Here is a 27,809-nt window from a genome sequence, read left to right on the forward strand (position 1 = left end):
AGTGCACAGGTAGTCTCTGCTTGACAAGTGTAGGTGGTAATCACGTTGGATGGCATTATGTAATTTAAAAATAAACTTTCAGGACTAGCAGACATCACGTCATTACATAAGAGCAGTGCATTGCGTAAGAGTGGGGAAAGAATGTGGCACCGAACAAAGTCAGCGATTTTTATCCTGCTCAAATGATTATCAAGATGGTGGTCATCTCCAATGTACAGCCCCCTGAACCCGTGGTAGAAATTCCACTTTCCCATGGCGGAGTCGAGTATCCTTACATAAAATAATAACCACTGTTGATTTCCCCACAACGAAGTGGTATTCATTGCAAATCGACCCCAGTGGGATGATGGGCCAAGTCAACCTCCAACCAGGATTTTAATTGGCTACCGTCCAATTGAGATTTGCTCGCTCTACAGTTGCCATGCTAGCTGGCACAGTTCACTCAAATACATGATATGCAGGCGCAGTGCGACGTGGAAGGCTGGGAAAGAACTCCGGGACACTAGGATCACCTGATGCTACATTGAAATGACATTCTGTAGAAATATTCTGTCGTTCCAGGTTACCATTTGGGAGGCGCTCACAAACAGCAAGCCCGGCACCCACCCACTGTCTTGCAACGAGGGAAACCATGAAAGGTATTGTGTCATTTGTGTGACCTCTGACCTTGTACAGCTCCGCTCATCTTTTCCACCCTGTGCTCAACCACCACAACTGAGGGTCAAAACACTTTTCTTTCCGCTTCGTCCCCCACATTGCCCAAAGCTTTTTGAAATCCATCCCATGGGTCTCTCCCCCCCCCCCCACCCCCGAGCACTTTATAACCTTTGCTCAAGTCAAGGAGCGTTTTTTTTCTCTTATCTATTACAAATTTGACAGCGCCGTTGTGTTGTTGTCCACCTGACGGTTTTTTGGGGGCCTTTGAAGTCTGCACGCAAGCAACTGTGTTTACAATAAAGGGGGGGGGGGGATCCACTGCTGGATGAAGGCCTCCTCTCCACGTCGGGGGTTGTTTGGCCATACTTCACCACGCGCTGGTCAGCGCAGGTTAGTGGAGCAGGAGGGGGGGGGGCACAACTTAAATCCCCCTCCATCCACCCAGCAACATACAGGCAAAAGGTACTGTACGAACAGAGTCCATCGACAGATTTGGACTAGAGTGTGGGTCCTCGCCCCTCTTCTCGAGACGTTATTTCCAGTGTGGAAGACCACCAGGTCAAACATCCCCCCCAGAGAGAGAGATTAACTCTCTCTGGGGGGGATGTTTGACCTCTCTCTCCGAGTTCCATCCAGCGGCGTGAGCCCGTCTGTCAGCAGTGGCGTGAGAGCAAGACGAATCGCAGGGGCTGCACCTTCATTCACCCTTCATAACCGTGCCCGCGACACCTGTGCACAGGCTCCGAACAAAGGCTCAGCAGGTCAAGAACAGCGCGGCTTGTACGGCGGATGGCAGCGGCAGGAGCAGGAGCAGCAGCAGCAATAGCATCAGCAGCGGTACAAGCAGCAGCAATCCTCTCCCGAAAACCAGCCGCAGCCGAATCCTGTCTGCAGGTGGCAGCAACAGCCCTTGCCGCATCTCCTCGTGGGTCAGCAACTACAGCCCCTGCAAGCTGCACTTTCGAAGCGGCGGCAGCGGCGGACGTAAAATATCCATCGTGGCCAACAGCAGCTGCGCCCGCGTTCTGACTGCAGGGGGCAGCGCTCAGAGCAGCCCTCGACGTGTGTCGGCAGAGGGCGGCACGAGGGACGGCGGCACCCGTCGAGCATCGATCGAGGCCCGCAGCTGCAGCAGCAACAGCAGCAGCAGCGTTCAAGAGCTGCCCATGCCGAGCAGCACGGGCAGCTCGCGCCGGGTGTCCGCGGAGGGCAGCGGCGCAGAGAGCCCGCCGCGGGGTGGCGGTGGCAGCGGCAGCGGCGCACGGGACCCGGGGCACGCCGGGCAGCGGAGGGCAGCTGACGCGGAGTAAAGGGGGGCAGCCGTTGTGGGATTTGAGGGCCTGGTGGCCACCAGGTGTACCGTGTAAAGAAATGTGCTCACTCACACTCCCCGTGGTTGGCCTTTACTGATATCGCGCTCTGCGTTTTATGCTGCAGCTCTGGTTATGGTTATTGTCTCGGTGGTTTTTTGTTTTTGTTGTTGTTGACAATCACGTTCACGTTTTCAGAATAATGTAACAACAACAAAGTGGCTTTTTAAATGCTGTTTCGTTTCTTACGGCACTTTTAGCCAGCACTTCTCGTAGTTTGCACTCGTTGTTGTGTAAAAAAATTGAAATAATTCTTGATAGAGGTGAAATGCAGGTGCGTTGACACCCCCAGTGTGGGTGTGTAACCACCAGTAGAGTGACCACCGTCATAAACATTCACATTGGCTGCCACCTTTTCCTGACTTTCCCACGATTGTGCCACTTTTTGAGGTACCTGATCCTGGGAAATCTTTAAGTCTACATACCCAGGACATCAAGAGTCGTCATTGCTTTTGTCAGTTGCCTGATCGTCGACGGACAAGAAGGATGACATACACACACCACTAAACAGAAAGACACTACCCATGTCCCAGATTCTCTGGATTATAACATGCACTTACCCCCCCCCCCCTTTTGTATTTAAAAGCAAAATTTGGGGGGGGGGGCGGGGTGGCGTGCGCTATGTATTTGAGTCTTTGTGCGCTTATCTGTGTGACCAGATTCATCTGACCTTTTTGGACAACGGGCACACGTTTTTTGGGCGAGGCTTTCTTCCCGGAGCATCCTATAGTCCAGAGAATTACAGTCGTGCACTCTTGTGATGCGACATTGTGAGATGTATCATCCTTCGTGCGACGTCCTGTGTTTTGTACCTCGGGAGGGTGACAACCCTATTCAATTCTCAAGTCCCCATCTCCAGGAATTTTGTATCTTAATTTCAAATCCACCGGTGTCTAAATTTTCTAGACCCACTGTAGTTAAATCCCGTGTGGTGCATTGGGACTGTTTAGCCACGAGTCCTGGACCTCAGTGTCTGCAGCCTTAGGGAATCCTCAGCAGTACCACTGGCCACAACCAGCCAGGTGCCTCAACTGCAGAGTGAGTGGCTCGCAATCAGAAGGTTTGAGTTCAGATCCTAGATTTGAAGTTTTCGTGACTGCAAGGATTCAGTAAAGTCACGTAGGTAAAAAAATGTAATAAATGAAAACAATTCAATGAAATCACGACGTTTCGGGCGCAACACAAGCGTCCTCCTTCAGGTGGGGACAACGTAGCGAACGCACAACCTAAGCGGTTGTTTTCATTTATTTTAATTTTTTACCTACGTGAATTTACCGAAAAAAAACAAAGAGTATAGTTGAGATCCTGGTTGGAGGTTGACTCGATCCCATCATCCCTCCGGCATCGATAAAAGGAGTACCACTTTATGGGGGAAGTTAACGGTAGGCTTCTTCTATGTACAGACTTGCCCTTGCCATAATAATGAGGAATTTCCACAACTGGCTCAAGGCTGTAAACAGGAGCTGAGCAACAAATCAATGCCTTGACTTTGACCACTGCTCCAACCACCTAACATACGTCAGAGACATTGGGGTTTTGGTGCAAGTCCGCTGCAAATCACCTCGCGTTTGCGATATACAGTACTGTACACTGGAACTCTAAGCAACGTGGCAGCCACCTCTTTTGAGCTGAAATTACGTAATTAGATTTGCACTTATGTAATTGTAAAAAAAAACCGTTCAATTTAAGGCATTATTGCGTAGTTAGTAGTAGTACATAGTGGATTATTATTATTTGTTGTGGCTATAAGCATTTTTTGTTATGAATTATTGTAATGTCACCATGAAAAAGTTATGTTACATATACAGTGCTGATTCAGCGAGGGACTTTGCAGGGCAGTCCCACAAACTTCAGATGTACAGTATTTTAACCAGTTGGGATTGTAATTCAGATAAACCCTATTACCCATAAGAAAGATATGCTCCAACTACCGCAGTGTCGGACGTGCCGAGACGATCCAACTGTTTCATCCGTGCTGGGATGATACTGATGGTGCATTACGTTTTTTGTGTACGTGTCAACCCATTAATTAAATCCACAAATAAGCCATATTTTCTAAAACTACAATTACCTTCAAAGTGACACCCCCACGTGTTTCACGAGGATTATTTTGACCGAGGTCAAATTTGTGGAACCTGCCCCGATGCTTTATAACATGTACATATTTTACCATGCTCGTAATACCCTTTATACAATGCACCTATAAGGCTGACACTCATAAGTAATTGCTGTATTTTGTTATGACATCAATAACATTACACAAAATATTCCTTTTTGTTCACTTGACATTTTGGCTTCATCCCATAGCCAGCGGCAATTTCAGTAGCCGACAATTTAATGAGCTAATTAAGCAATTTGTAAGACATTCATACAATAATTCCTGTTAAGCGTCCCATAAAACCAACTGACAGGGGTACTGCCGATTATTTACAGAGCTCCGCTGTGTCCTTAGCTGTCACCAGATCTGTTTTACGTGTAAAAATCTATTTCAGGTTAAAGCGAAGAAATGTGTGTTTTAAATGTGTAGTTTACGTGCACTTACTCCTACCATTACCACATTTATGCCTCGTTAAACGCCGTTGGGGTTATGCACTTGCGTTTTTCTTTTTTAAAGCCACAATGGAACGATCTTCACAAACACTTGCCGTGTTCTTAAACAGCGATGCGACGATGCATTGAATCATCAATTCATATAGCTTCTTAAGTTGACAAAACATCCATCGAATCACGTGTGCAAGAATGTCCCCCCCCCCCCCATGTGTATATGTTGTATGTAATGAGTTCATGTAGCCCCCTGCAGTGACTCATAGCCGCTACATTCATCACAATGCATCCAATAATCTCCAGAATCATGACAATGTGCGCAGTCATCCTGACAATTATTAGAATTGTTACGCCTTCAATGGCAGCTTCATGAGCACGGCCTATGATCACCTACAATAATAACAACCACCCATCTTTGCCAGTGTTTGATCATATGTGGGTGTCTCTAATTATGTCCAAATCAGAATATTCTGTTCATAAACATCGGATCCACATCAACTGCTCCAATTAACAAGCCACTGCTTTTCTTTAACCCTACGCCTATAACCTAACTACCCCATCGTGGGTCTCGTAGAACATCGTGTACATCATGATATATCTACTGCCGGATGAAGGGTTGCATTATCAAATAGATCCTGCAAAAGACTTAATTGAATATAATAACAAATTTCACAATATTGGCAAGTTAACGTTCAAATGAAACTCAGGAGGTGCCTTGTGCTCTGGTCCTTCCCGACTATGGAGAGGAATCTGACTTGGTGGAAATAGATGCAGTCATCCAAGCTCTCACAAACAGAGGCCTAAAAAAAAAATATAAAGCAGTTATAAAAATTAAAGCAAAGTATCCTCCCCATAGAGGTTAGTCAGTTTAACACGTAGGCTTTCGCGACCAATATTATTCATAATCAACGTTTTTGGGTTTAGATCGCGTTATTTATAAATGTCTCGTAACCCTCCACCACCCGACACGGCCAATCAGTAAAAAAGTGTCACGTTGACAAAAAACAAATAGTTCACTGCTTTAGCCCACCGGTGTGTTGAAGCGTGAAACCACAACATTTACAATTTGAGTACGACGTTTCGCTGGTAATTGCATGCTGGATGCAGATTGTAAATGTTGTGGTTTCACGCTTCAACACACCGGTGGGCTAAAGCAGTGAACTATTTGTCTTTTGTCAACGTGACACTTTTTTACTGATTGGCCGTGTCGGGTGGTGGAGGGTTACGACACATTTATAAATAACGCGATCTAAACCCAAAAACGTTGATTATGAGATATAATTAAGAAAGCAACAAAATAAGCATCTGAAGCTAATTCCGAGAGAGGCATGATTATATCAAAGTTATTGACGGAGACATTTATAAATAACATGTACACAGCCCTATTCTGTACAGACATCTGCTGTGCCACATAGAAGAGGTCGGATAATTCAATCCCCCTGGCAAGTTTGTGAATGGTCACGATTCGATTAAAGAATCAATTCATTTTCAGGACACTTTGTTTTGGAATGTGTCCTGCAAAAAATATTTTCTGCACACGATTTCTGATCCGAGAGAGAACAACTGTGCGAGGTTTCAAATGGGCCTGTTCGTGTCATCACACAGGGTACCGATAGCACATTTGGAACAAATTGTAAAGAAATTAAAAACACCAACTTTATTTCTTAAAGAAAAAGACTAAGTTTTGTTTAACGTTAAGAATAATAGCACCACTAAGTGGCTGCAGGAGTGAAATAAACGCCACTAAATAAAACAATCGCAAAAAAATAAAAGCTTTGATTCTTACGGATGATTCAGTGCACATAATGTGAGCCCAAGGAATATATATTATATGGATGATTCGATTCATAATCGTTCCACCTCGACTACGTGCGCCCGCACACTGCCACGTTTTTATAGCTGGAGAGCGTTTACGTTTTGGGTAAGACCGTATGGTCCGATCCTAAAATGTTTCTCTCCCACTCACGCCTCTTGGGTTACCGTCACATAGCCAGGCAAGATCCATGCTACAGGACTGGGGTGATAAAGAAATGTAAATATTGGTAGGGCCGAAAATAATATCGGAGTAAAATCTCTTACTCGGAGCATACGAAGCTGACCCACAATGCCTTTTTAATGCTGCTCGATCTGTAATATTAAGTCAAAAAGTGAGATTGTTGCATCAAATTAGTTTCGAGATTCTAAAATATTGCACAACTTTGAGTTGGATGTGGCGGCTTTGGTAAACCGTTTTGTTTTTCGTTCAACGTGGCTGAATGCTATTTGGTGGTAACTGTTGCATAATAACCAGTCGAAAATACTAAAGACATAAATTGTGTGTCTGGCAGAATTTATGTACGACCTGCAGTGGCATTTCTACACAATGTTTTGTGTGAGAAAAAAAAGTTCTCCGCACAACGTCAATTTCGCTGAATGAACAACTCTACATTCGTACTATTGATGGAATAGTTAATACACAACAATAATAATGTTTTGTAGAGTTCGACGTATATTCAAAACACATTTCGTAACATTAACAGTTACACTTACAAATATTTGGTATATGGGGTAACTAAGAAGAGCCTAAAATCTAGGGTAGTAAGACTGCCAAAGTATTACAATGAATACCACAAACTGACCCTAAACAACACAAGCAACCGTTATCATATGGTGGAAAAAAAATAACTCGCACTCGTCAACAACACTGCCTTAAAAATAATATATATGTTCGGCAACGTTTCAGGCAATGGCCCTTCTTCATAGCACATGTGGCAATTTACATAAAGCAATGTCTCCACCATTTCGCCTTCGATATTCCAGTGACAAATTTGGACATGATCGTTGGACAACAAAACCAGTGGTAGATGTCAAAAATGAAACAGCATAAAGTATAACGAATACAATTGTTTCGGTCTCGATAAAAGCCAGTGTTTTAAAACACTGAATGAATTTTACACTTCAGTAAATATCGATGGGTAAAACAATTGCATGACAAGCAACGCCTCACTTCAATTTCACGCCCTCCGACATAATTCTGCGGCCACCACCGGTTTTGTACTTTTTTGCACTGTGGTTATTAAAGCACACTTGCACCAGGGACATGACTGTTATTTGGTTTTATGACTATCCGTTTTGCGTTCATCCGTCACGCGAAATATTTTGTTAGCTGCCTGAGCCGAGTCTTAGCTTAAGTGAATTTTGATGTACACATTTCAAACATTGGCCAGTGCTTAAGCCAATTTATTTTTTACTTAACTTTCGTGACTGCAGGAATTTATATTATTGGTTCTTTAGGTAAAGTCAAGTAGATAAAAATAATAATAAAAACCACGACGTTTCGATCGCAACACAAGCGGTCGTCATCAGGAAATGGGGGTTATAGCCTCCAAAGGCAAACTGTTTATAAAGGTTTAAAATGGGCATAGCCCAAGTGTCAGCAGCATGGGTGGGGCAGCTGTGAGTGATGGTCAACGACGGCGTTGGTGGTGGGTTTCCACCAATTAAAAAGGGCTGCCAGGTAAAAATGTGCATGTTAATGTAGGATTGGAGAGCAGCCTCCACGGCGAGCGTGCTGAGGTGGCTATGTTAATGTGAGAGATTAGCATGTTAATGTGAGAGATTAGCATGTTAATGTGAGAGATTATCATGTTAATGTGAGATCGCAGAGTCGCCGCCACGCCGAGGTCGGCGTGCGGAGGTGGCTGTGTTGGTGTGAGAAATTTAACAGGTTAAATTTTTTTACTTGGCAGCCCTTTTAATTGGTGGAAACCCACCATCAGCGCCGTCGTTGACCATCACTTACATTAACATTAGCTGCCCCGCCCATGCTGCTGACACTTGGGCTACGCCCATTTTAAACCTTTACTAGCAGAAGTACCCGGCGTTGCCCGGGTGAAAAAAATATTTCTTAATAACCTTACATATATACACAGATGGGCTGCTACCCCTGCCCCCCCCCCCCCCCCCCAGCCACGATCTCCTCGGCCGCTGTGCAGTAATATGTACGGCCTATAGTGTGGTGGGGTGTCGAGGCCTAGTACCGTGCAGAGCCTCCGGCCTCGCCTAAATTGCCCACCCGGCTGAGGCTGGGTACTGGGGCCGTTACCCCCCCCCCCCCCCCCCCGCGCTACAATAATACTGTCTAATCGCTATAATTTTATTATCTACCGACCCTATAATAGTAATTGCACACATTGGGGTGGGGGGGGGGGGGGGAGTGAAGAGGACGTGAAACTTTGATGAATTTACCTCAGAGTCGCGTGTTAATGCGTGCGCATATTTTTAACGGGAATTAAAAATGGCGTCCACCCCGCAGCGAATGCGTCGCTACCCGTTGCCAGGGGCAACCGCCGTGGAAAACCAAACGGACCAATTGTGTCTCGCAAATCCCTCACATTTCGTCCAATGAAACTGCGTATGGTCCGGCGACACACAGACAGATTTGCGATTTTATATATATATAGATAAACAGTTTGCCTTTAGAGGCTATAACCCCCTTTTCCTGATGACGACCCACTTGTGTTGCAATCGCAACGTCGTGGGGTTTTTTTCTATCTACGTGACTTTACCGAAAGAACCAAAGAATATACTTTTTTTATTTAAAATCCAACCACTTCACAATAAAATGTGGCACACTTGAAGTAAATGTGTGAGTGCTATGTTTATAATCACGTTTCACTTTGGAAAATAAACATTTTTGCAATGCGATTTCAGTTTCCCGTCTGGGCCTCTGCTGTCAGTTTGAATTGTGCGACTGTCCAGTGTGAACCCTGTACACGTTTGGGCCACTACGGTCATCCATCCCACACACAGACACGACAGATTCTTCAATCCGTGGGGGTAGGGGAAAACCGTGGTGTCCCAAACAAGAACTTTATTGAAGACCTTGAGAGAACCGCAGATCACCGGCACCAGTGTGAGATTCTTGTTTGGAGACCCAACGAAGGAACAGCCCCGGGTTCCCTCTGCTGCCCCCACGACAGTGGGGACCGCTCTCAACAACCACGTCCCAACAACAACAACACCACGCGCAAGGCGGTGTGGATATTCCCTCCAGAGATGGAATGATCTGGGGGGGGGGACTCGTCAAACTGCGAATGCTGTGAGGTACAAACCATAAGGCGTATATCACCGATGACTGCCCTAATACAAACGCATGTATTCTGACCAGAGCCGGCCCAGCCACTAAGCGACCCTTGCAATTGCAAAGAGCCCCATGGCCAGCAGAGGGCCCCCTAGAGTCACTGCTAGCTCGTGGGTGAAAAAAATCATACATCAAAGGGGCCTCCAACCAAATTTTGCTTAGGGCCCCCAAAGGTCTAGGGCCGGTTCTGATTCTGACGTAACAAGCGGACTCCACTGAGCTATGTATGCATGTATGTATGTTGAACTTCTTTCGCACCGTACGTAGCCAACCGTGGTAACCGGAGGTGTGGGGGAATGGCAACAAACTAAACACAAGAAATTAGTTTTCAATTCATAGGTTCCAGTGGCTTCCTAATAAATACAATATTCTGATAGAACGAGCCGTCTATTCCACTCAGCTATCCCAAGACTCAACGCGTACTCTGGTGGAACAAGCCGACTCCGCTCAGCTACCTCGGATGCAATGGAATGGCTCACAACATCCAACATACAATTATAGCCTGGTGCTTTACTTTCAAATCCCATACGAAAGAAGGTGAATCCATTATTAAAACGGGCAGACTATCTGTAAATATAAACAAACGTCTACATTAAACATTGACTAAAATATACACGAAGTTCAAACAAGCACTGCACTTAATTCTAGATTTGAAGCTTTCGTGACTGCAATGATTCATATTCATAGGTTTTTTCGGTAAAGTCACATAGGTAAAAACATTAAAAAATAAAATAAAATAGAAATAAAAATCACGACGTTTCGGAGGCCACACAAGCGTCCGTCTTCAGGTGGTACCGTACTTGATACAGCTGTCGTGGCTGTGACGGTACCACCTGAAGACGGAAGCTTGTGTTGCCTCCGAAACGTCGTGATTTTTATTTTTATTTTATTTTACTTTTTAATGTTTTTACCTACGTGACTTTACCGAAAAAACCTAAGAATAAGCACTGCACTAACAATCGTATTGCATAACTACAAGTCAGTATAGAGGAGACACTTTCAAAATTACTGTACAGCACACATGTTTGGCTGTTAAATGTTCAACATAAATGACCAAACCGTGTGCCGATCGAACAACTGGCATACCCGTGGATTTACACAGCTTGACGGGACAGGCTGGAGTGGCGGTGGATTTAAGAAACTTGCTCGTCACTTCAACTGCATGGGAAGTCATAAATAATTGCACCACGTCATTAGCCCTTGTTTCTGTGTATACAGGCAAACAAGCAATTTTTGTATTTTTGTAAATGTATATTTTTTAGTGGTCTAGGGACTTAAGACCCTCGGCTTAAACAGTGACGAGGCAAGCCGGCCTTGAGCTACCAGTGGGTTCCGCTTGCATTTCCATTCCGAGACACTCGTAGATAACTGGACCAAACAAACCGTGTTAAGTATTCTACACCCCGAGCCGTGTGCTATTATATCTGAACTCGCCCCACCTATCATTGCCGACGTTTAGCCAAATGGAATCGGGGGTGGGGGGGGGGGGGTCTATCCCCTGATACTGGCACACGCTCGCACGGTTGGCAACGAGGTGGGTGGGCAAATTGCAACTTGGTAGTGAATTTCCATTTGGCCAGCGTGCATCTTGCGTGTGTACGTGTGTTGCTAAGAAGACGGCGTGAATGAGCCGACGGGTGTTGCCAAGGGGGGGAAGTGCAAGTGGCGGGCTCGGGGGGGAGGGAGATCGAGAGGGAGAGAGGGAGAGGGGACGATCGCTGAGAACGCAAAACAGACGCACGGACGCACGGACGCACGCACAACCGCGCCAAGGCACACGGGGTGGGGCGCGCGCCACGATTAGAGGGCATAGCCGCCGTCGGGCAAACATCACCACAAACCACCACCACCACTAAATACCATCATCTCCATCCTCCATATCCCATCGCCCATCACTCTCCATCCGGCGGAACGGCGCATTCGCCCGGCGTGCGTGAGACGCGTGCGTCCGTGCGCCCGTCACCAGGGACACGGCAGACAACAGCCGCGCGCTGGGATTGTCATCCGTGTCGCTCGGTTCGCCTCTCCTCCTCCCCCCTATTCATCCACCCACCCACCGCACTCGCCAACCCAGCCTCGGCTGCAGGCGAACTGTGGTGGCTGCGTAACCGTCAAGTGGCCCGGCAAGCGCAGTGATTCAGGTAAGAAGATTTTGCGGCGTTGTGTACAAGGTTATTGTTCTTCTTGGTTCTTTCGGTAAAGTCACGTCGAAGGAAAAATAAAAAGATCATAAAATAATTCTCACGACGTTTCGGTCACAACGCAAGCAGCCGTTCTCAGGTGAAGAACAGGTCTGTCTTTCCGACAGATCTGTTCTTCACCGACAGACCTGTTCTTCACCCGAGGACGGCTGCTTGCGTTGTGGCCGAAACGTCGTGAGAATTATTTTATGTTTTATTTTTATTATTTTATTACTTCCCTTCTACGTGACTTTACCGAAAAAACCAAGAAGATGAATCCCTGCAGTCACGAAAGCTTTAAATCGAATTTTAATGTTATTGTTGTTATTATTATTATTATTGTTGAATGGAACGGTGAGATCGGCCGTGCCTGTCTGTGGCCATCACGAGCGGGAGGTGATATCTGAACCGGTCCTGGCCTCCACCCCGTGTGTGTGTATGTTGAACTTCTTTCGCACCGTACGGAGCCAACCGTGCTAATCTCCTTCAGCAACTCACACCGACCAGCGTGGTGAAGTAAGGTCAAAAACCATCATGACTGGCACCTTGGCGAGGCCTTTCATCCAACAGTGGATTGACAGGTTTTTTTTATACCGTATATATACACTTTTAAAAATTACAAATACGCCTTTTTGAGTATAAAAAACTGCAATAAAATGTACATTTCTTAACAAGTCATGGGATACACTCACACAAAATGTAGGCCTATTGTATGAATACACGCAGGCGTGGTATTAGCATTAGTGCAGCTTCGGACAGGGAATGCAAATCTAGATAGGCGTGTGAACGTGCCTTGTAATACAATACATACATTCTGGTTTGGAGACAAAGCGCGCATGTTATTACGCAGTTTACGCCGGACTCCACAGTTTCGGGTTTGGCGCAATCAGCTCCATTTCTGTTCGTGTGCTGTTTCTTCTTTTGCTCACACGCAAGCCATGATGTGGCCCGGCGGTCGATAATACAGTGTGTGTGTCCAGACAACTCGCTGCTCCAGCATCTACACATGTTGATATATGGGGGAAGCTACATCTCGGTAGTGGTGTCCCATCTGACAATATTCCCCGGGGCCTTAGAAATATGGGATTTACACCGCTTAGCTCAGTGATGTAAAAGAGGAGATGGACCACCACCCCAATTATTTGCCTGTCCCCGACACCCACCGTGAATTTTCCTGGCACGACAACTGAACAATCCTTGGACGGTGCAATCGGAAACCGGAGCGACCAAGAGTATTTCACGGGGCCCCTTTGTCAATAACCCTCCTGGATGTTGGCCACCGAAAGACTTGTGGTCTTGGTGGGGGGGGGGGGGAGGTGTTTGGCCATACTTCACCATACTGGTCTGTGTGGGTTGGTGAGGGGGTTGGTGAGGGGGGAGGGCCCTGCGCCAGATTTCACTGACAACTGATGTTAGCCGCGACTAGGAAACACATGAAAGAAATGCAGGTCGCTGAGTACGTAGCGGAGCACACTGACCACCACTCCACCGCCCCCCCACCCCACCGCATCGATGGACACTCGCTCCCAAGTGTCATCGCTGTCTCTGAAATCGCTTTTGTGTTCATCCCAGTCGCTCACTGTCTCTAAAAACCTTCTAGCTTTACACATAAATTATTCACAAAGGTGAACGGATCGTACGCGGTTATCAGGTTTCCAGCTTATTTGTGTTTTGGTTTTTATTTCAAACTAGTTCATGAAGCCTGTCTTTGCCAGGCAAACGTTTGCAATACATATAGTAATGAGCCTATGATATTTTAAAAATGTTATCGACGATAGGACACTAATGTGTATTTTTCCCACAAAAAATAATTGTTGACGACTTGATTCAACTTGTTATATTTAAAGACGTATCCACCGGAAACCGCTCAGATTCCATTCTTTTTTATGAGAAAGAACAAACATCAATTAGTTTAATAGTCTATGGGGGGGGGGAAGCTCCTATATTTTACCGCTTTCGAATTATTCAGATTTGAACATGGTAAAATGTGTATTTTTTTTAGTTAAAAACCGCTTGAATCCAAAGTATAAAAAAAGATGGAACAATGTTTCTCGCTTTAATTGTATTTGCTGTTCAATGCTCTATCAAACTACAAAACCCGCAATATTATATTTTGAACGGTTTCTGAATGACATGCACAAACATGTTTATGGGGCACTTAAAATCGAGATTTGGGGGCCTTAAAATGAAAAATCTCAGATTTTCAGATTGTTCCTGTTGTTTGTGTCCAAATTTCAGCTTTCTACATTGTCGGGAAGCACCGTAGAGTTTTTTGAGACATACAGATGAAGTTATTTATTTATATACATAGATGACACCAACTTATTCATTCAAAGGTCTTTCATTTAGGGACATCTGAAAAATATATAACATATATACGAGGCATGTGCATTTTATATTTTTGTAAACATTAGAGACATTTTCAGATACGAGATTTCGTTCATTGCGCGTGCCATGCTAGCAATATGATAAGCGCTCCTGCCTATTTGATACGAATGTTTATCTTCCAGCATTGCTGGTACTGTATTCCCTTTTTCAATAGGGTTGTTTGGCAAATGCCACGTAACGAGCGTTTTGCATGTCGGAGAAAATAACATCCGCCATGAAAACTCACGCATACGAGGGGAGTAACGACTCAAAGGCCCACGCGCATACGGATTCACAAAACCATTTGCTGTGCGGTTGCTACATGTCTTGATTTTCAATAAATCGTCTTTTTAGGCGGATGCCCTGGGTCATATGCAAAAGTGTGCCTGCGACATTACAAGGCCCGATTTCTGTCAGTTGTGAAATAATAATGCGCCACTCATGACAACGCATCAACATTTAGTTCTCCCCTCTTCTGGTAACGTGAGTTTTCAATCTCCCCATTTATTTTCGTGGGTCTTTTTTTTTTTGCACCTCAGGAGTTGGCAACCCACCCTTTCAACTCGACGGTTATGGGAGTATCAAAAGTATACTTGACTTTTTTTATTTCGAAAAATATTTTACCTGCAAGGGTTTCCAGATTTTCAACGGTGATCCACCAATCCTTGCCTCCAAAGCGCTAATCACTCTCAGAGAGAGAGAGAGAAATGAGTCGTGGAAAAAAAAAAATCACAGACGAGCGGCAAAGGTAGCCAAGACCCGGCACCAACAATTGTCCGAACTGTGTAGTCCTATATTGGGGATGGTTTGGCCACCTCCAAAAATAAGTGTGCCACCACGCTTGATTTCAACCAAACCTTCCCCTGTGGTCCGGCACGGCTCTAGCGCCTTGCAGAGTGAAATTGACGAATAACATAATTTGCCTCCGATTGCAGCCTCGCGGTGAAGAGTGGCAGTTCCGCCCACACAAAACGTGACATGTTGCAAAGGTGCTGACGCCATAGGCACCAGCGCGCCCGCGCGCAGCCCCAATTATAAATCAGCGTGGCTGAGGAGCGCTCGAGCGGAACGTTAATAACTGCAGCCCGCCGCTCTGTGGCCTCCGAGGCTATGCCACGCGACCGCGTGATGGAGGTGTCTGGGTCTCTCTGGCCGAAATAACCATATGGACCCTGTACAATGGGTGGTTGAACAATCCGTACGCCCGGCGTAGAAAGCAATGACGGACCTTGATGGGAGAAAAAAAAAAAAACCCAGCCCACGTATCTCGACATAATTCCCTTGAAGTGCAGTGCACTCGGTCCGTTGATGTTCAAAGGCTTTCATTCCCACAAGGAATAATGAGTTGTCAGGCGTTATTTAATTATTATTCGATCCAGATTTCAATGCAAGCTTTCTTCCTCTCTACATTTCAGTTCCACATAAAAACGAAATTACGTTTTTAAACACCTCTAAATTATATTCTTGGTTCTTTCGGTAAAGTCACGTAATAAAATATAGTAAAAATACATTTTTATTTTTTAAAAAATTGTTATTTTTTATTTCCTATCTACGTGACTTTACCGAAAGAACCAAGAATATGAATTCCTGCAGTCACGAAAGTTAAGTCAAAACCTCGAAATTAATGACAATTGTATAATATATCGATATTGAAATTGGTAATAAAAGCAATCATTCCCATGCATAAGTGGAGGAGGGGGGAGTAGAAACAGAGCATTTCGTTCAGTATTGTCGATGTACTTGCTTCTGAAGTGAGAAAAACATATATAATGATTTTTGTTAAAAATACATTACATTTTTAACTGATATTTTGTTTTGTAGAACCACACCTTCGAGGTTGGGTCATGGAATTGTCAAACTCAATGGCCCATCGTAGCCATGGGATACAATGTGTAGAATGAGCCAGCCTGTGTGTGTGTAGTCGTTAAGTATGCCCGTTGTTGATACGGTGCTGCAGGATCAACCGAAAACAAACACACTGTGGACGTGCAGTAGCTTTCTAAGTTCTCTCGCACAAAGCAAGGGGCCACACAAACGTAGACGGACGGGAGTGCAGAACACACATCCTCTGTGTCAGCTGACATTGACGTCCTGATAAACAATGCCTGCCGATGCCAAACGAGTCACGTTCAAGGACATGTCGGCCTATGCTAGTGCTATATGAAGCTATACAGCCCTGAAATATCTTGCTGACGCCACTGCCGATGGTAGGCCCCTCCACTGCGAGGAGCTCGAGAGGGACCCCCTGTGTGGGATATTTTGGCTAACTCTTCCACCCACTTTTTGACGCAATCGACTGTCAAAATCATATCCTGGCACCACCGTTTACCAGTCACGTGGATGCAGAAGAGAATCTGTCGAAATGGCGGGCGCGTCTACTGAGATCGGATAACAGCCGAAACGTATTTAAAACACGACGTGCAGCTAAAAACGGGCAGCGACTTTCATTGTTACTCCCACCGACGGAATTCACCATGGTCATCGATATTGTTCTGCTGCGGTGCGATTTAACGCGGAGCTCTGAATGACACATGCCGGGTGTGCATGCAGCTGCCTCGCGATTATTTATAGGCGTGTGCTAGAGTGCGGCTTGCTGACGCTCACTTTCTGGGACCGTGAGCACTGCATGGGGGCGCCGCGGTGGCGAGATGTTAACTACCTCGCCTGGTACACAAGAGGTTGTGGGTTCGATCCCGACCCCCGACCCCTGACGTCTGTATATTTGGAATTTGCATGTTCTCCACGTGGTCGCGTGGATTTTTCTCCGGGTCCCCCGGGTTTTCCCTCCACATTTAAAAACATGCGTTTGGAGTATTTGGTTGAAAAAATGTCCACTTGATAAGCCACTTAGTTGAGCTATCATTTGTGGCCTGATCGCTTCTGAAAATAGCTATATAGCTCAGTGGGCCTTATTAATAAAATAAAAAATAGTTTAATGTAGCATGTACGTATGAGGCTGCCCTCTTACGAGCCTCTTCATCATTCCCAATTTTCATGGCTGGCCTTTGGGCTTTTACTAAATGTGAATAATAAAAATAGTCAATCCACAATCATGTGGGCTGTGTTTGACCATACTTCACCACACTGGTCAGTGTGGGTTGGTGGAGGCAGACAGCAAACAAGTGGGAGCAAGGGAGGCTGGCTACACATGCAATAATAATTATTTAATAAACATATCGTGTTGTATATTACAACGTAAAATACAATAACGTTATAATACGTCAACATAATTTAGGTTTTCTAGGTCAGGCGTAGCCCAGGTACCAGTTCAGATACCACTCGCCCACTAAAGTTGGCCTGGAATCGAACTTAGAGTTCACATAGCAAAGTGAGTGAACCTTTCGGCGCCATGAATGTGCTTAAAACCCTCCAGACGCGCGCTCCCACCGACTGGTGACACTCCACCCAGACCCAGCCACGTGACAGAAGAGAAGCAAATATTTACGATGGTGACCTCATCTCAACAGCGAGCCTGCACCCAGTGACGTCATTCACCGGCACACCCAGATAAATACGTCTACCCCAACAGTACTAATTCATAGGTGTGTGTCTATGTAATACGAACATTCTAGATTTGAAGCTTTCGTGACTGCAAGGATTCATATTCTTAGGGGTTTTTTTTCGGTAAAGTCACGTAGGTACCTACGTGACTTTACCGAAAAAAGAAAAAAACCTAAGAATATAATACGAACATCTCAAAAAGTGGTGCATGACGTACAATGGTCATCTACAAAATGCAAGGGGCGGGGGGGGACAACTGTCCACCTCCACACTCCCTTCCCGAGTGATGCCTCTGATGTCATCTGTTGAGAATATGACCTCGAAACAGCTGCGATGCCTCGTAACTCAAAATGGGAAACGCCATTGGTTAAATTGAAACGGCAGATCCACAGGAGCATTTTAAACCGGGGGCGTCATCCGTAAATCTCCTGCAAAGAGGAGAGGAGGGGGGGGTTCCGTGCCGTCTAGCCACTCAGCCGGACTGGATCCTCAAAACCCGGTGCGCCCCGCAGCTCAATTGCAAGCCTCCCAAGGGCACGCGGACCGAATATCATCCGGCAGCCCATCTCATCGTGTGGCCCACCCGCGTTTAAATCACGCGAAGCATTAAACACCCCTGCACCCTTTTTGTTGTTGACGCGCGACACCTAGGAGCCTGGACAACAGCTGACCACTTTATGGCGTACGGATGAGAATAGATGTAGATGAATAAATATATATTCGCCGACAGGTCACACAATGCTCTGCGGGGGAGTGGAGTGAAACAGCCGGCTCCTGCCGATGGACATTGGCGCCTCGGTGGCTCGGCATCGCATCGGGAAGGGGAAGTGAAGCTTCGTGCAACGACACAGCATGGCGAGCCTACCGAGCATTGCCCAGATCACACCGAACCTCTACCTGAGCAAGTAAGTTGTTGGTGTGTTGCACAAAGCCAAAGACCCAAGACCCCAACCCCCCCCCCTAACCCATATAGGCTTAACAGACTGTTGGGGCAAGTGCTGTTTAGCGAGCACACATCAAGGCCGGCGGGCACGGCACACGACGGGGTGGATGGCCAGCACCACGCCCGGCCGCCTTTGTCTTCCCAGTGGCGATGTTTACACATCGCAACCAGGTACTCGTTTGAGACCGAGTTGACCGAGGGGGTGGTTGGAGGCAGGACAGTTGCGCTCCCGCTCCCCACACACGCCGCTCAGGCAACCCTGTAAGATGACCTTGTTTAAGGGGTGCGGGGGGAGGGGTACAAACACTCAGGGGGCTTGACACGATGTTAAACAGACTTCGTGTAACGCTAAACAGAATGGGTGACGCTAAAATCTGCCTTTGTCTCTTGTGAATTCTGCCCCAGCTCAGCCCCCATCTCCCCAGTGTATATGCTGAAAGGCTGCGTGCCCATCGCTTAAATTGTTCGACATTTTAACATTTTGTACCAACAATTTATTGACTCGACGATCACAATTTAGCATTGGGGCTGAGCTTTTGGCAGTTGGGGGGGGGGGGTTGGGGGGGGGAGTGATAGCTCCAACCCCCCCACCGAAGCGAAGGGGCCGACTTCGGGGACGATTTAACGAACGCATGATCACCAGGTTGTACGCTTACTTGATCTAAAGGCAGAAACATCACCGACTGCGGTCAGTGTGGAGCAGATCAGCACATCCCGATCTCTAACGCATTTGGGGGATGGGGGGGACGACGGCACTTGGGTGGATCCGCTGGGTTTTTTGCGCATTCCGCGAGGAATGGACCTCGGGCGTTCACGACTCGCTCTCGGAAGAGCCTTCGTGTCCTTGCCAAGTCTGCGTTTAAATCAGGACTCCGATCAATCGTGGCTTGGCGTCGTGCACATTTTGCATTTCCCGTCAGCGAGCCGGGGAGCGGTGGGGGGCGGTTGGGCCGGGCGTGGTGGCACTTGCCTGCAATTCAGCGTTTTGGGCAAAAGTGACGAAGAACGTCGATGGGGGTTTAGGTTTTTTTGGAAAACCCCAAAACGTTTGCTCGTTGTCAGTGTCGACGGAGAGATTGGTCCTCGGTTTACTCAGTGGTTCTCTACCACGGGGGGGGGGGGGGGGGGGGGGAGTTTAAGCGGACCCCCTGGGAGAAACGTGGCAATAATCCCAGCGGGGTGCGTGAGGTCATTTTCTAAACGTGTGAAATGATACGATACGTGAGAGTCATCGGTGAATAATCCTGGATGAATCTGCCAACATGAAATGACTACGATAACATTTTAATCCATATGTTAACCTAGCACAATATAAAATACCTTTAACAGACTAATTGATAGGACACAATTTTGGTTTCGTAGAGTAACTAGTGAACGTGAACACATTACATCACGCATGCACAGCGTCCGTTGAATGTTGTTTTATTCGCTTGCAGTTACTAGCTCGTCAGGATCCCTCACAAAATGGACAACTGGTTAAAATGTTGATGATCATCGATTGCACATTTATTTCTCAGAACCATGCTGGGTCAGGCAAGGAGGTTTACTCGGTTGAAACAAAATTTAACGAAGGGGGTACAGTAGCCAACAAAAGGTTGAGAACCACCGCTGTAATTAACCCGCTGGTGGGTTAATTAATTCCCCCCCCCCCCCCCTCCACATTACGAGGGCACGTCTCACTTCACCACCGTCGCCTCGATCTTCCCTTTCATCTCTCGTTCTCTGCCGTCTTCTCCTGCCCTTTCTACCCCCCCCCCCCACGCTCGTCCCCATTCCCTTGCTCAGCTCCATGGCTCCTCCTTCCCCTCCGTATATCGGGTCACACGAGACGTGCCAGGGACACGTTTCTTCCTCATCGTATCGCTGCACTTCACCGGCATTGCTGCCTTTTCGTTTTCGTTTATGAAAGAAAAAAAAATAGTGGCGATGGCGAGATGGCGGCACCGTACAGCAAGCAAGAATGATGATTCATCAGACTCTCATGTCTCGCGTTCATTCTCTCCAGATACTTTAGTTTGATGTCCTCTAGCAAGAGAAAAATGTTTACCTTAAAAAAAAGGAACTGGACAAAGAGAATGGGCCAAATAAAATAAAATGTAAGTGTTCTTCACTAATTTTCAGATGGGATGGGGGGGGGGGGGAACTTTTGACGATAAGACGTCAGCAGTGTGAGGACCGCCACACATTTTAAAGCATTGGAGTTTGACAGCATGATGGAGTGGTTTGCACATTCGTGCATTGTCGAGAGCCACACGTCAGGGCCCTCCAGCCAGTGGCCCGAGGGCCTTGCAATGAAGAACCCTGCGTTAGCGTATTATCATTGTTCAGGCAGCTCAAAGCCAAAAAATATAAAACTAAGCAGCGGAGCATCGCGGTACTGTATTATGGCCGTCGCGGTCTCACGCTCGCGCCTGGAGTTTTGCGGAAAAGGAGTTTGCAGAGCGCGGAGACGCACGAGTCACTGCGGAACTTCCCACTGCTGCTGGAGAACAGCGGCAAGTGAGAGGACGGCGAGGGCCACGGTCTGCGGCCTGCCGGCCTCTCGCGAAGGGAGTGGCCGCTCGCTTAACACGCGACCGGGCATCGACCGCCCGACTCCACACATTCCGCCCCACGTGACAGATCGCCCAGACGCATCACGCCAACAGCAGCAGCAGCAGCACTCTTCATAATTGCGTCGATTTCTCTCGATGAAATCTTTATGTTTTTTTGTTTTACATCATCCCAGAGATTCCATGGCTGGTGATTTATGAACGGTCATATTTGAATTCTTTTTTTTTAGAAGGGGATTTGTTTTGGGGTTAAGAAAATAAAAATTGTTTCATAGGGGTGTTGCCGGATTTTTTTTTTAATGAGAATTTAAAAAAACCACAGCATGTTCTGGATGAAGCGTATTCCTACGAGAGGGGCCGTTAAGGCAATTACACTGACAACACCAAACTCATTAAAATAGCTTTCAAGAGTAGGCTACACGTCCAATGTGGCGTCATTACTCATTACGCACTCGGTAACGCTGCCATTTCACTATAAATAACTTCACGCTCTCAGGCTACAACTGCACGACAACATCGCATCAGTGTTAACTCCCACTCAGAATACGATTAGCGGCGGAGGAGTGGAGTGGCGATTGCCGAGGTAACGATATCGGTGCACTTTAAATACATATCGCGTGTGCTTGCACTAGATGTAGAGCGTGCTGATTTTTATTTTTTTATGTCATTTTATGAAATGCAAATTGAGTTCAAATGTGTTTGCAGCACATATGGATTATATATAAGACACACACATTGCCTTGATTAATGCTATGAGTGTGCACTCAGATTTTTTTATATTGCTTAAATGTGCTGTATAATTCACTTACATAATAGCAGTCATGTTATTTGTCTATGGCCAACGTCTGGCACAAGTGTTGCTGTGAATTAATTGTTTCCCTCCATCGCCTCCTCTCTCCCCAATCCCTGTGTTGCACCGACATTTCCTTGCACGCGCGCATGGCCCACGATCACTCACTCCAACACTGGATCCTCCCTGCCATCATCTCCGCCACTCCCTGCCATCATCACCACCACCACCACCCACTCCCTGCCATCGCCACCATTTCCTCCCTGCTTCCATCACCGTCATGACCCGGCCACCACCATCTCCTCCCTGACATTAATACCACCGTGCCGTCACCAACCACTACTTACCACCATCATCCACTTCCTGTCACCACGGCTGGCATGACCACCACCACTGCCTGACACCCATCACGCACCACCACCACTACCACCACAACCTATTCCCTGCCACAATGCGCTTCCTCTCTACCACAACCGCCACCACCACCACCCAAACAAAACTAAACAATCAGTGGGCGCTGCGCGTCCAACGCGAGTCTGCTGCGCGCGCGGGGCATCACGTGCGTGGTGAACGCGTCGCTCGAGGTGGCGGACGCGCGCCTGCCCGGCGTGCGCTACGTGCGCGTGCCCGTGCCCGACTGCCCGCACGCGCCCATCAGCCGCTACTTCGACCCGGTGGCGGAGCGCATCGCGGGCGAGGCGAGGCGCGGCGGCCGCACGCTCGTGCACTGCGCGGCCGGCGTGAGCCGCTCCGCGTCGCTCTGCATCGCCTACCTGATGCGCGGCGAGGGCCTCGTGCTGCGAGACGCATTCCGCTGGGTGCGGGCGCGCCGGCCCGCCGTGTGCCCCAACTCGGGCTTCTGGCGGCAGCTCATCCGCTACGAGCGCGAACTGTTCGGCCGCTGCAGCGTACGGCTCGTGCACCTGCCCGCGGGCTGCGAGGCGGCAGACCTGTGCGGCAGGGGCGTCCAGCAGGTCATTCGCCTGCAGGAGATCTGAAGCGGCCCGTGCGTTCAGCCGGTCGGGTCGCGCGGTTCCGTTTGCCGTTGCGTGGCTGGAGGCGCGCAGGCAGAAGAGGCTTGCGAGGGTTGCGAGGTCGCAGCCTCTCCGCCGCTGTTTAGCCTTATATAGCGTAGAGACGTGAGTGCCGTCACTGATCGTGCGCGCACGCACACACACCGTACGTGGCCCTGTGTTGGCCGAGGTTTAATTTTTGATTTATGGGTCTAGACCCTTCCAGAGGTTGTGTTCAAGATTAGACTGATACTGTGTGGGGGCCCAATAGAGATGCTACCCTCCAACAATGGAGAATCAGGTTCGGCAAGTCGGATGTTCCCCCCCCACCCACCCTGCTGATCATCATTTTAGATTTAGGGTGAGGTGTAGGTGTACTCATATACCGAGTTCTCACGCCTTCCAACAGGATTTCGGAATTGAAATACATTTTGACAGTTTTAAAAGAACAAAGTCACGTAAAACTGCAAGTCAGAGGCGTTGTGTGATCTGCATGGCTGGCGAGACGATTGCTTTTGGGAGTCTGGAGAGAGGGTGGGGCTCTCCACTGAAGTCGATGCCCACTTTAGAGTCAACAGTACATACAATTATAAAACAGAAAAGGGTCTCTGTCGCCCGTCAATAAAAAAAATGTCGACGTCTTGGTCCTCTGATGTATATTTGGGTTGTACCGCGCGCTGTTTTCAAGGAACTCTCCAAACCGAATTCTCGTCCGTAAAATAAGCTCGCAGCACGTGGAGCAATACGTCGTGCGTAACGCCGGACAGCGCACGTTCCGACCCAAACATGCATCTCGGGGCTAGGCGGCAACAACGGCGAAAAACTTAGCGCCAGTCACCATTTGGTTCATCGGCCTATTGGTCTTCGGGATTAAATATTTTTCGAGATGGAATGTTTTCCACCAGTCAAACTCTGGACCAGGTTGGGACTTTCAGAGCCCCACTCGTAGAACCGTGGTCTGTTACGCAAGAGTTTGCCTGCTGAAAAACATTCGTTGGGAGGTCGTCGTAGAAATGGCGAACCAAAATGCAAGTTTATTTTTCTTGCCCGCGAAAGAGACCCATGTGTGTTTATTATTTTACTACCCACACTCCACCAAGGTGGCATGTATAACATATTGTGTATCAATTTATAGCTGCATAAAATGTAACGACACACTTTTACGGAATAACTTACAACCTACAAATAAATGCTTCATTGTAAAGCATATACGGATTACTGAGTGTTATTCAAGAATAAAATAATGACACTTTATCAATTATTATAACAGTATTAGATACAACAAACCAGTACAGGTACAGTATTTAGATTTCAAAGTATCGTTACTTAGATTTTTTTGCTAAATTATTCCAAGATAATATACAGTGCATATATTGAAACAATCCTTTGTGATAAGTTGAGTGTTTAAACATTGGTGGAGTGGATCTCAACGTTTTAAATAGCATTTTTAAATCAACACCGTGTCACGAATTGATAAGCATGATCCTCAAAGATCTCAGAAACTCTAAGGGGGCATGAATTTTACTCTTTTTTTTGTCAATGATCCACAACCCCCAAAACAGCCTAGGTACATAAAACACCCCTTCAATGTTGCATATTTCCCTGAGACTACCCAGAATAAAATGCTGCTGCAATTATTATTATTCGAGTAAAAACAAAATGCAGTGGAGTTGCTCAGACATCGAAGATGGTCAGCGTGCCGAGCCGATGACTTTTTTTGCACAACGTATTGAATTTTAGTTTCGCACTTAATTTGGCCGACTTCTTGTCGAGAATGTCGATTATTGATTACTGTCATATGCACAGTGGGTGAAAGGGATCTCAGAGGGAACTTTGTGATATCCGCTTTCGTGGTCCATTCTCTGCTCCGCACGCGATCCAAGTGGCTTCATCTCATGACATGGGTGCCGATCGTACAATCAGCATACAGGACACTTAGCAGTAGTGTACTTGGGTGTCACAGCCAAATTAGTCGAATTGATTTATAATACGCATTTTAAGGTTATCCCTGCTTCATTGAACAATCGATATGAGCAATAAATAAAGCACCCCCGCCCCCCACAAACACGTCTCTTGTACGTATATCACACACGGATGCGAGGCTACGGCGGAAAACGGCAGAATTGCTTTTTCGTGAAAGTTTTCAAAACGTCGGCCCCCAAAGCCCTCCACAAGAGCGGCGGTCAGCAACAGAGAGCGCGCAATGATCGTGGCATTAGTGGTTACGCACGCGTTTCTTGAGCCGAGAGCAAGCTTAGCATGGGACAAAGGTCGCAAACGGGTTTTGATTCCTTACCCGTACGCTACTCGTACCCTACCCGAAATGAGTGACAAACGGTTACTCACCGGTGACTCACGGTCTACCCGTACCCGGCCGGGTATCGGGTAGGGTACGGGTATCGGGTACCCGGTTGAGACCTCTGGCATGGGATGAACTTGGGGGGGGGGGGGGGGGTAATGGATAATTAATTCGATGAAGTTTCAAAGCCGAGCAGCGCTAGGCACAGCCGTTCCCTCGGGGTATGGCGAATCGGGGCGACCGTCCCCCCCATGGACGGTCTTGGTGCTTGGTAAAAAAGGAAGACAAACTTGTGACTTAAAAACATTCGTGACTGCAGGAATTCATATTCTTTGGTTCTGTCGGTAAAGTCACGTAGATAGAAAAATAAAAATGAAGTGAATAAAAAAATACTGTAGCCAGGTTCTTAATCGGAATGAGTGTACTGGCAGTCTATAATGTAGACTGTAGCAATGGTTATTAAGCTGGGTGAGTGTACTAACAGTCTATAATGTAGACTGTAGCCTGAAAAAATACATTCTTCTCATATGCAAAGTACCTGAAAAAATAATAATTTATTTTTCAGGCTACAGTCTACATTATAGACTGCCAGTACACTCACTCCGACTAAGAACCAGACTACAGTATTATTTATATATTTTATTTTTCTATTAACGTGACTATACCGAAAGAATAAGACAAGATTGGTTGTCCTGCAAATGTGGTGGTTGGACAAAGTGTGGCTGAGAGAAAACTGTCTCGTTAGAAATAAACTCCTTAAAAAAAGTTTTTTTCTTTTAAACAACGCTTTTTATTCACAACTTCGTTTAACGTGGATGGTGCCTGGAACTCGTTCACACGGAGCAAGCGCGTCTGAGACACGTGGCGCCTGCTTCTTGGGCGAGGCGATTCGAGAGTTTAGGGACCAGTGTTTTTGACCTACACACAAATATATATAAATAATAAGGCGTCCATACAAAATGTTAATTGCTTTAAAGTAGCGAATTAATTGATTAATTGATGCCGATTTTTTTAATACAGACATGATTTGTCACCGGATCTGAGTAAGTGTGCAAAATGTGGAATTGATTGGACAAAGGGAAGTGGACGAGATTTTGATTACAAGATTTGACCCAGACTAACAGAGGAGTCGCGTTCAGTAAAACCGTTGAAAAAAGGGGCTTTTTTTGGACACGGGTGGAAGTATAAAGATGTTGACGCTGACGGCTACAAAAGACGAGGTCGTATTAATAAAAGCGCCTGATAAGGAGGCGCCTCGACAAAGGCAATATACAGATTGATACGATATCAGTGATCACTTCCTTAAAAGAGAAATCAGTTATTTTACACAGCACTGTATTGTACAGGATGGTCCAGATGTCTTGCGACTCCCATTTAATGCTGTAAAACTTAATAATGTTTTAAAGTAAGGTTTATTTGAAACATAAATTAATTATCAAAGGAAAAAATATTTTAGGGGCAATTAATTGGGGGTGAGAAGACAATTGCACCACTCTGTACATCAAAGACAAAGATGCCCCGTATAGCCCCAAGTGCTATTAGCGAGTATCTATGAAGAACGGCATGGCACACGAGGCTGAGTCGACCTAGGGGGGGCCCGGGGATCGGTTCAAATAAATGTCACCGGTGTTGGCCGTGAGCGGGAATCGAACCCAGGTCGCCAGGTTCGTAGCGCAGCGCGTTAACCGCTACACTACCACTCCCCACACTCTGTAGATCACCACCCCAACCACCACCACCATATCTCAAATACAACGTTAAATGATTAAATCTGTATTTTTTTAAGAAAGGAGGATTTCTCCACAAATATGGCGGTCGCCTGATGAAGCTAGTTGTAATTACTGGCGAAACGTCGTACTCAGATTGTAAATGTTGTGGCTTGGCTCTCCAACACACCGGTGTGCTGCACTGGTGACGAATTGTCACGTTCTGTTTACGTGACAAGCCTTACTAGTTGGCTGTGTCGGGTGGTGGCGGGTTTAACGACACATTTATATATTTACGCGATCTAACCCAAAAAAAACACCTGTATTATGTATATTGGTCACGAAAGCCTACGCGTTAAACTGACGCATGCACCACGTTTGTTGAACTTCTTTCGCACCGCACGTGGCCAACAGCGCCAATCGTGGAGGTGCGGGATGAGAAGCGCACTGTGATTACATTGGAATCGCACCGTATGACACGTAATTAATGAGCGAATTAACATTTGACCTTAAAGCACACCAAAGCGCGGTTATTACTACTGACAACTCCATCACGGTAGGCAAGCAATGCTGGGCTCAACGTTGGCATGTGGATTGGATTAGTTGGAACAACGTAGAATCAACGTTCCATATATATATGGGATTATGCCCTACTTTGGTGAAGTATGGTCAAACACCCCCCCCACCGTCCACCATGACTGGCCCTATATTGTACCATAACAACACTCACCACCACCAATATCGCCATCACCATACCCCCGGGGC

The 27,809-nt window shown here is 46.7% G+C and overlaps 2 protein-coding genes across 2 annotated transcripts in view; both read left to right on the forward strand.

The window, feature by feature from the left end:
• LOC133348484 (ankyrin repeat domain-containing protein 13D-like) overlaps positions 1-5,475 on the forward strand; it is a 55,743-nt gene extending 50,268 nt beyond the window's left edge. Inside the window, 2 exon segments of the mRNA XM_061561322.1 lie at positions 562-638; positions 1,397-5,475. Coding sequence (XP_061417306.1) covers positions 562-638; positions 1,397-1,967 — 648 coding nt within the window. The 3' untranslated portion in view covers positions 1,968-5,475.
• Positions 5,476-11,407: 5,932 nt separating this feature from the next.
• On the forward strand, positions 11,408-24,248 carry LOC133348486 (dual specificity protein phosphatase 14-like). The gene is made up of 3 exons (XM_061561324.1): positions 11,408-11,834; positions 18,472-18,646; positions 22,538-24,248. The coding sequence occupies exons 2-3, from the start codon at positions 18,594-18,596 to the stop codon at positions 23,022-23,024; spliced, it is 540 nt and encodes a 179-aa protein (XP_061417308.1). The 5' UTR covers positions 11,408-11,834; positions 18,472-18,593; the 3' UTR covers positions 23,025-24,248.
• Positions 24,249-27,809: the final 3,561 nt, after the last annotated feature.

Source organism: Lethenteron reissneri, chromosome 27 (genome assembly GCF_015708825.2).
Source record: "Lethenteron reissneri isolate LAM-NWPU_2019-01 chromosome 27, ASM1570882v1, whole genome shotgun sequence".
Lineage (NCBI taxonomy): Eukaryota > Metazoa > Chordata > Hyperoartia > Petromyzontiformes > Petromyzontidae > Lethenteron > Lethenteron reissneri.

Excerpts from the sequence above, each read along its gene's own strand:
- LOC133348486 (XM_061561324.1), top strand. The coding sequence starts at position 18,594 with ATGGCGAGCCTACCGAGCATTGCCCAGATCACACCGAACCTCTACCTG. Across the intron at positions 18,647-22,537 it reads CCGAACCTCTACCTGAGCAA|TGGGCGCTGCGCGTCCAACG; the intron begins GTAAGTTGTTGG and ends CTAAACAATCAG.